Below are 9,523 nucleotides of genomic sequence, written 5' to 3'. Positions count from 1 at the left end.
GGCGCAGCCCAGCAGGAGGGAACCCCGGAGGGGGCGGGCGCTCCCGGGCCAGGGGAGGCGGGGTCGGGACGGAGCTGCCCGCAGTCCCTGTGGGAGGCGCTCGGGGCGGTGTTCGCTGCCCGGAAACCAGAGCAGGCTGCCCGGCGCGGAGGAGCATGACGGCGCCGCTGGCGGGGCTGCTTCGGCTGCAGCGCGGCAGGTCTGAGCTCGGCTCCCCTTCCAGCGGCCCTGGGGCAGCTCCCTCTTCCCGCCGTGCGCCGCCCCGCCGGCTTTCCGCACCCTCAGCTGCCCGCGACCCCGGCCCTGCACCTCTGCGCCCCGGGACCCCGGTCCTGCACCGCCCCGGCCGCGCTCCCCACCTGCACCGCCTGTGCTCCCTTGGAGCCCCAGCTCGGCTCGCTCCCGCTCCTTCCTGAGCTCCCAACTGCAGTCCCCCCTGAAGTTCCACCCTCGGGGCGCACGCCTCCCATCCCCTGCAGAGAGCGGGGCAGTGCTGGGCTTTCCTGCCGGGAGGGAGGGGCGGTACAGTGCCACCAACTCTTGCAACATGGGGTTTCTTTTTAAAGGCGCTTAGCTACTTGAGATCTCGGGATTAGGTGAGAAATCGCGGTTTTGCGCCTTTTCCCATTAAAGTGAGTTTCTAGCTCTCCTGATTGTGGAGAAAAGCCTGAAAACCGGGCCTGAGAGTCCCTAAAAGCTCTGAACCCAGGAGGCAAATAAAGAGACCCCACCCCAATTTTTATACGTATATATATCTCTATCTATCTATCATGTGTTTTTGAGTGCTTGAGGTTTGGCAGTACTGCTGTTATTGCAGTGACAGGGTTACAAAGAAAATCTAGGAGTAGGCACATGGGAGACTTTAATACTGAGCAGACGGCAGCCTCTTCTCCAGCAGAGAAACCTCAGGTAACCCCAGGCAACCTTGTCTTAGCCCACGTCCAGACTAACCCGCGGCATCGGCGGGTTAAAATCGATTGCTCGGGGATCGATATATCGCGTCTAGTCTGGACGCGGTGTATCGATCCCCGAGCGCGCTTACATCGATTCCGGAACTCCATCAATCCGAACGGAGTTCCGGAATCGACACGGAGAGCCGCGGACATCGATGCCGCGCCGTCCAGACTGGTGAGTACCTCGATTTTAGAAATTCGACTTCAGCTACGTTATTCCCGTAGCTGAAGTTGCATATCTAAAATCGATTTTAATACCTAGTCTGGACGTGGCCTTTGGGACAAAGGTGTTAAGAAATGACAGTGGTTAAATTTCACCACCTGGACCATACTTACCTCAAACTAGGTGGTGGTAGCTTATTATTTAGTTTGTACCTAGAGCAACCTCATTGTGCTAGGCACTGTACAAATATATAACCAAGAACAGCCCCTGCCCTGGAGGTCTAAGTGCTATTGGATCCAGTGTTACTGGAGTCTTTCATCAGCAGTAAACTTCTCTCCCGCTTTGTTTTTAAAATGAAGAGTAATGTAAGTTTAACCACTTTATGGAGAGGTTATAGGCAGTCTCCTTTGTACAGTCAGCAGTCTTTGCTGTGTAAACTACTTTCAGTGATACTTTTATAACCAAAATGCTTTATGAAATGCAGCTGCTTCTGGGGTGAGAGGGTGGCAACACAGCACAGTATAACACCAGTGCTTACTCTTTTGTTGCAGGAGAAGTGCTTCAGGTAAACAGCTTCTGGGATTGTCCTCCCTGAACAATGACATCCTATTGCAGTCCTGCCGGAACTATCGAGCAGTGCTGTGCACTGAGCTGACAAAGCCATTGATTATTAGGAACCTCCCATCCCCTTCTCTGCAGCTCCATGAGGTACTGTGATTGAGATGTGCAGAACTGCTGATTATTTCAAATAATCTAATATCTCTTAGGTGGCAAACCCACCTACATCCCTGTGTCTCAGGCTCACAGCCTTGGAGTCCTATGCTAGTCCTCTTGGTTTTTTTCCTCTACACCAATGCTATTGGTAAATCCTGCCAGTTTTTCCTCATAGACATCTCCAAGATCTGCTCTTCCTCTTCAGCATCTGCCAACCCCGGATTTTGTGCCCTGATCATCTCTCACTTTTACTACAACATCCTCCTCCTCACTTAGTTTCCCTCACTCTCTGCTCACTGTCATCCACAATCCAAAATCCATTTCCCATTCCGGTCTTGGTCTGTCTTGACCGTTTACACTGCAAGCTCTTCAAAACAGACTGTTTGTATGGTGCCTAGCACAATGGAGCCTCTAGATTCTACTGCAGTAATAATACAAGAATTTTTTCATCCGTAGAGTTCAACGCACTTTACAAAGGAGTCAGTGTAATTATCTCCCATTTATATATGGGGAAACAAAGGCGAAATTGTTTTGTCCAAAGTCACTCAGCAGACTAGTGGCAGAGCCAGGATTAGAATGCAGAGCTCCTGAGTCCCAGTCTAGTGCTCCAGCCATTAGGCCACACTTCTTCCCTAAATAATAAGAGCTTTAAAGATGAAGGTTGTGTGCGGACTAGAAAGGAGAAAAATTCAATAAGAAAGAGGATGATTTGGGACTTTAAAACAACCACTGGGTCAAAGGCTGAGTGACTTTAGTTGAGTCCCTTCCCGTCTGAGTCTCAGGTTCCCTGTCTGTACTATGGTGGCAATCCGTACCTCACAGAGTTGGTGAGAAGCTTATTTCATGGTTGTACTGCACTTTGATCAAGGAAAGCCCAAGTGCTAATTATTATTTTATCAGCACTAGGATCAGGTAAAACAAGGTGAAAATCCATAGTCCAGTGCTTAGTGCTTGCGTGTACCCATATAATGTATTATGTGACGGCACAGAGAAGCCCATTGAAATGAACAGCTGATAACAAAACTGTGGCAATCAGGGTCCAGACACCCCAGTATCAATTGAATCAATTGATTGTATAGAATATTATTGTACTATAAAAGTGTATTGAGTGAGGTATCATAAGAACTGGTGACATACTAGTCATGAATAGCATTGCTTGATGTGTACAGATGGTATGTAAACAGTTATGTATGTGTGCTAGAAACATGTTCCTAAAAATCTATTCTGGAGGCAGACTCTTTGGAGGCAGTAAATGTAATAATTTCTGTGGGCATCCAGTGAGAGGGACTGGACGCAACAGAGACGTCTCTGGGGAACTTGGGAACTGGGGTTCGCTGGCTGTTCCATGCAAGGCCAGGTTAAGATTGTCAGTCGCAAAGAGTTTGCTGGTGAAGTTGACGGATGCTTGTGGCAGGGTGCTGACGCCTAGTCCAAGTTCCAGCAAAGCTGTCTTGCTGAGGCAGAAGTAACACAGTGGTTGACAGTTCTGGGTGCGCTGAGGAGAGTGTCAAAGAAATAAGCTTGTTAAAAGAATAGTAAAGTAGTACATAATAGAAAAGTATCCTGAGATAGTAACTGCTGTTCAGTGGATACTATCTTCCACCAAAACACTGGGGGTCAATGCCTCCGCTGGTGTAAATCTGCATAGCTTCAATAAAATCAATGGTACTACCCTGGTTTATACCAGCTGAGGATCTGGTCTGTGCCTCAGAAAACATGGGAGTCTTTTGAGAGAGGGATGGGCCAGTGGGTTGGGTTCTGGCCTGGGACTAGAAGAACTGCAGTTTGATTTCCTGCTCTGCCACAGACATCCTGTGTGGCCTTGGGTAAGTCACTCAGCTTCTTTGTGCCTCAAGTCCCCATCTGTATAATGGGGATAATAGCCTTGCCCTCCCTCCCAGGGGTGTTGTGAGGAGAAGCACATGAAAGATTGTAATGTTCTCAGATACTGTGGTAATGGGGACTATGGAAATACCTGGGAAAGAGGAGAGCTATTTTAAAATGCCAGTGCAGTGAAGTCATCTGTTTAAAATGTTTCTACTGCTTGAAAGGTTCCATTCTCTCTTCCAGGTCAGGGTTGGCGTCCATTACTGTGGAGTAAATTTTGCGGATATCTTGGCCTGTAAGGGTCTATACCAGAAGAAGCATTGCCTTCCATTCACTCCTGGTAAGTAGGAGTATGTCTGATCTGTGTTTAATTCTGAGTGAATTTAGTGCTGGGGACAGATTGACAGTGCTGGGGAATAAAGCTATCTAGATAGCCTTTGATGAATTAACACCAATTGGGGTGGTGATTTTGTATGTCACGAACACCCTGTCCATTAGGAACCTCAGACCTCCTCACTCATTTAATATAGGCAACTGAAGAGCCAGAAGATGGAAACAAATTGTGGACTTTTCTGACCTTGACTCGAGTCAGACCAGCAGCCTTGAGGTGGACGTCTTCATGTCCTACTGGCTAATTATAAGGAAGAAAATATTTAAATATGTTTTCCAAGACATTCCCAGGCATAAGGGGGTTGGAATGGACTTCCCATTCTTAACACTCACTGTTCCTTTGTCCTTCCACAAACAGAATGGCCCACAGTAAGGGTGTGTCTACACTACCCACTGAATCAGCAGGTAGTGATAGATCTATCGGGGATCGATTTATCGTGTCTCATCTAGACATGATATATCGATCCCCAAATGCGCTCCCCGTCAGCTCTGGAAGCGGCGCCCGGGGGAGCGGCGACCGTTGATCCTGCGCCGCGAGGACGCAATGTAAGTCAGTCTAAGTTGATCTAAGATATATCAGCTTCAGCTGTGCTATTCTCGTAGCTGAAGTTGCGTATCTTAGATTGATCCCCCCCGCCCCCAGTGGAGACCAGGCCTAAGTGGGTTGTGTATTCGCCCAAGCGCTGCCTCCTTGTGGTGATCCATTTCTTGTTTTTGTATACTGTCATGCTGCTCTGGGGAAACTCTGTGTATCCCTGCCTCCAACGCAGTGCTTAATATGTGCCAGGACTTGCCAGGGCTGAGTGCTGGCACTTCTGGTCTTGCGGCATCAGTTATGAATGTAAAAAATTTGCTTGAGCCCCGGCACCTCTTTTATTACAAATTAAGCTCTGCAACAGCTTTATGGTTAACTGCATCCAGCTAACACACGTTCAGCATCTGCCATCTTTAAGTCAGGTTTAGCATCATATAAATTAAGATATGCTCATTCTACCCTGATGGATTTTCCTAGCATAGACAAGACCTCACTATGGCCACCAGTCTCTTATCACCTGTCAGTTATATAGAGCTTTGTATTTTCAAAGCGCTGGGCAGAGCTTATCTAATTAATCCTCATGACGATGCCGGGTGAGAGGTTGGTAAGTATAATGAAATACACTTTACAGATGGGCAGGGTGAGACACACAGAGGCTATCCTTGCCCAAGGTCGCTTGGCAATTCAAAGACAGAACTGGGGTTAGAACTCAGGAATTCACAACACCCACCAATGCAATCTAGGTTACTATGATGCCCTTTAAAGCAGTGGCTCCCAACCTTTTCAGACTACTTTACCCCTTTCAGGAGTCTGAGTTGTCTTGCCTTTGTCCCCAAGTTTCACCTTACTTAAAAAATACAAAAGTGTCACAGCACCCTGTTACTGAAAACTTGCTTACCTTCTCATTTTTACCATATAATTATAAAATCAATTGGAATAGAAATATTGTACTTGCATTTCAGTGTATCTTATATAGAGCAGTATAAACAAGTCATTATATGAAATTTTAGTTTCACTGACCTCGCTAGTGCTTTTTCTGTAGCCTGTTGTAAAACTAGGCAAATATCTAGATGAGTTGATGTACCCCCTAGAAAACCCCAGCGTGCACCCAGAGGCATAGGCACTGACTTCTGCTCCCGCCAATGGGTGCTTGACCCCCCTCTGCCCCCGGCCCTGCCCCCACTCCACCCCTTCCCCCATGTCCCCACTCTGCCTCCACCCCGCCCCTATTCCACCCCCTTCCCCAAGTCCCCACCCCACCTCTTCCCTGCCTCCTTCCTTGAGTGTGCTGTGTCCCCGTCCTTCCCAGAGACCACCAAACAGCTATTTTGCAGCAGGCAGAAGTGCTGGGGTATAGGGGAAGGAGCAGGAACGTGGCGTGCTGAAGGGAGGAGGCGGGGAAGACGTGGAGCACCCACACAGTCAGTGCCTATGCTCAGAGGTACACATACCCCTGGTTGAGAACCACTGCTTTAAATACTATGTCTGCAGGGATCATTCTGTATAGTGTGTGTGGCTTTCTCCATGCTTGATATTCTAGGCATATGCCCTCCTCTTGCTGAATTCCTCCTGCCCCCAACCACAGAACCTCCTGTCCTTGTAGTGGTGAACATGCAGCACCTCTGCTGTGTTTGTTTGCTGCACTAAAACCTTCAGGCTTGAAGATCTCCTTCAGCCCTTGCCAGCCTGGTAGCTGACAGTCCCACTGATGCCATAAGAACCCGTCTGAAGACAGACAGCCAGGTAGCTTTTACTTTACAATGATTTTAGAAAAGTCCTGACTTCTACTCTGCTCCCATCCATTTACCCAGTGCTGTTTTGTCAGTCTGTGTTCCCACAGTGCCACCTTCTGGCCTCCAAGCATCTTTGCTTCTAAAATCTTCTCTAATGCTGCCTTCAAATGCTGGCTGTATCCCATATGTTGTATGCAAATCTGTGCCATCGTGGATAATCTGGTGATTGGTAATCTGGCAAATACGGTCATTTTCAGAGTTAAAAATGGACTGTGAGCATCTTTGGAGAGCCAAAGTGGCTGAGGTTATATCTTTGATTGGAGCAACTTCTGCTGGTGAGAGACAAGCCTCCGAGTTTACACAGAGCTCTCCTTTGACATTTCAATCTTTTCCAAGCACTGCACTATCTTTGCCAGCTAGTGGGAGTAGAGCTGCCTGCATCTGCCACACAAGGCTAACATTAGCTGAACTCACTATCTCTCTGCTCTCCCCGCCCCAGTCCAGAGCTGGAGTAGATGAGACCTCTAGATCCTGTCTGGAGAGGACAGTGCTGAGTGCAGCTGGGGAAGTGTCCTGGCTCAGTGTTTGTGGGATGTGCATGTCTTTCTCCTACTTTAGGAATGGAGTTTTCAGGGATGGTGATGGAGACTGGAGCGAATGTCAGCACAGTGCAGGAGGTAAGTGAGATGTAGTGGTGCTGGGGTTAGGAACAGATTCCCAGTTGATCGAGTAGTATTGAGGATGCCGTGTGGGGATAGAGTTTAAGCCATCTGCACTATAGCATATGCGAAGTTCTGAGCTCTGCTTGATGGGTTGGAGGTGTGTGCGGAAAGGTAGTAGTATTGCAAGTCCCATCAGAGAGAGGAATAAGGACCTGGAAAAAGAAGCAAAGGTGGGGTGGGTGGGGGAGGTGTCTGACTAATGCAATTGCTGCCTGAACTGTTATCGGGTTTAGTTTGTGCTGCTCGGGTTCTTCGTGGGAAAGAAGAAAGATCAAAGACTTAATCCAAAGAAAGAGGTGAGGTCAAGTGATTGTTCTCCTCCTAACACCTGTTCACTGGTGATTTTCCGGCAGGGAGACAGGGTAATTGGTGTGACTGGCACTAGTGCAATGGCTGAGGAGTGTGTAACTGATCAGAAGGTAACTACAATTTAAATATAAATTTGTCTTCCATTATTGCAAAAGGTTTTATGTCTCATGTTGTTCTGTTTTTGGCTCCTGTGAGATCTTCCAGTCTGTGCCTTTCTTTTTGAAGTTTGTTCTCCTGCCCTCATTGCCATGGGCTGGGGTTTGCTTTGGAGAATCCTTGAAAATATGGATAGGGCTGATAAGAAAAATTGCATTAAAACTTATTTGGATGAAATTAATGGTTTCATATAGTGTAATGTTTGGGACAGTTTGACAACATGCTTCTGTATCATGTTCAAAGTGTTCACTAAAGCTGTTGGAAAAAGCAGAATTTCATCCTTTACCCCTCTACGGATTAAGAGTGTGGCTCTGTCTATCTCCTCATGTAGATACTGTGGCCAATCCCAGAAGGTGTTTCTTATGAAGAAGCTGCGGCATTGCCTGTGTCTTATGGCACAGCCATTTTGGCCCTGGAACATAGAGCACGCATGCAGCCAGGGTAAGTGATCAGAGGAGTCCAAAACATGACGTGTCCAGCAGTAAAGTGATACTTAGCCCTTGCAGAGTGCACTTCATTTGCAAAAAATCAAACATATATCTCATAAGTAGAGCTGGTTGCAATATTTTCAACAAAACATTTTGGTCATTGGGATATACTGTTTTGTCCAACTCTAAATGTTTCATGGAGACCTATTGATTTTGATGGAAAAGCTTCTGACATCCAGGGTGGTCTCTCTGCTCACTTCTAGAGAGAGAGCGACCCCCAGATCTGAAAACTTGGCCTTTTCAATACAAAAAGACATTTTGACATAATTCCATTTACCAAAAATGCTTGAACGGTTTTTGCTTGGGTTCTGTATTGGAACGGAAACAAATTTCAAAGTCTGGAAGGTTGTTGCGAAACAGAATTGTTCTTCAGCCAGCTGTGCTCGTAACATCTAATCTCCCATACGAGGCACACATCAAAATAATGTCAAGGCACTCGGTGAACTCATTAAGTATTGTTATCATTGCCACTATGTAGATGGGGAAACAAAGACGTAGAGGAGGTGTTGTGGCCGAGGTCATGTTGTATGTTAGTGATGAAGCTGGGAATAACATCCAGGCATTCCCGGTTTCTAAACTCTGCTCAGATCACTAGTTCAGGCTGTCTCTTTGTCCTGTGGGGAGTGAGGCTGCTCTGTTTCCCTGGCCTCTGATTTGCAATGAGTTTGACAAGAGTATAGTGCAAATTAATGGGCATCGTGTGTATGGGTGAAGATGTGTTGTTTTGTTAAGTGTCACTGTCCACACCGAGAGTGAGAACCACAAAGTAAACCAGAACTGGATGACAGGTTTCAGAGTAGCAGCCGTGTTAGTGAGTATCAGCAAAAAGAACAAGAGTACTTGTGGCACCTTAGAGACTAACACGTTTAATTGGGCATAAACGTTTTTGGGCTAATCCGATGAAGTGGCTTTCAGCTCATGAAAGCTTATGCCCAAATAAATGTGTTAGTCTCTAAAGGTGCCACAAGTACTCTTCGTTTTTTTTTGCAGAACTGGATGCTGAATCCACTTTGAGGACATATGAAGCAACGCTCTTGAAAAAAAGAAAAGACTCAGATCTGCATCCATTAGTATTTTGTGGGAAAATATTAGGATAGAATAATAGCTGCTAGGGATGGAAATGACCTGTTCTGACAGACAGCCCATCTCCCTACCCCTCCCCGCTAGGGCAGATCTATTCTTTACAGCAAGGGTCGGCAACTTTTCAGAAGTGCTGTGCCAAGTCTTCATTTATTCACTCTAATTTAAGGTTTCGCGTGCCGGTAATACATTTTAACTCTTTTAGAAGGTCTCTTTCTATAAGTCTATATTATATAACTAAACTATTGTATGTAAAGTAAACAAGGTTTTCAAAATGTTTAAGAAGCTTCATTTAAAATTATATTAAAGTGCTGATCTTACACCGCCAGCCTGCTCAGCTCGCTGCCAGCCTGGGGTTCTGTTCACCTAGGCCGGCAGCGGGCTGAGCAGGGCCTGTGGCCGGGACCCCAGATCTGGGTGGGGGAGGTTCAGGGGTTAGGGCAGAGGGCTGTG

At 46.9% G+C, this 9,523-nt stretch overlaps 2 protein-coding genes across 3 annotated transcripts in view; one reads left to right on the top strand and one right to left on the bottom strand.

Moving 5' to 3' along the window:
- LOC127055870 (myb/SANT-like DNA-binding domain-containing protein 2) overlaps positions 1-9,523 on the bottom strand; it is a 371,855-nt gene that overhangs the window by 350,319 nt on the left and 12,013 nt on the right. The window lies entirely within an intron of this gene.
- Positions 117-9,523, top strand: part of LOC127055846 (quinone oxidoreductase-like protein 2) — a 32,802-nt gene continuing 23,395 nt past the window's right edge. For both annotated transcript variants that reach the window (XM_050963334.1, XM_050963333.1), the window contains exons 1-6: positions 117-199; positions 1,668-1,824; positions 3,901-3,997; positions 6,934-6,992; positions 7,391-7,456; positions 7,834-7,943. In XM_050963334.1, coding sequence (XP_050819291.1) covers positions 156-199; positions 1,668-1,824; positions 3,901-3,997; positions 6,934-6,992; positions 7,391-7,456; positions 7,834-7,943 — 533 coding nt within the window. In that variant the 5' untranslated portion in view covers positions 117-155. The remainder of the gene's footprint in view (positions 200-1,667; positions 1,825-3,900; positions 3,998-6,933; positions 6,993-7,390; positions 7,457-7,833; positions 7,944-9,523) is intronic.

Source organism: Gopherus flavomarginatus, chromosome 7 (assembly GCF_025201925.1).
Source record: "Gopherus flavomarginatus isolate rGopFla2 chromosome 7, rGopFla2.mat.asm, whole genome shotgun sequence".
Classification (NCBI taxonomy): Eukaryota; Metazoa; Chordata; order Testudines; family Testudinidae; genus Gopherus; species Gopherus flavomarginatus.
This window is presented reverse-complemented; position numbering and strand designations above follow the sequence as displayed.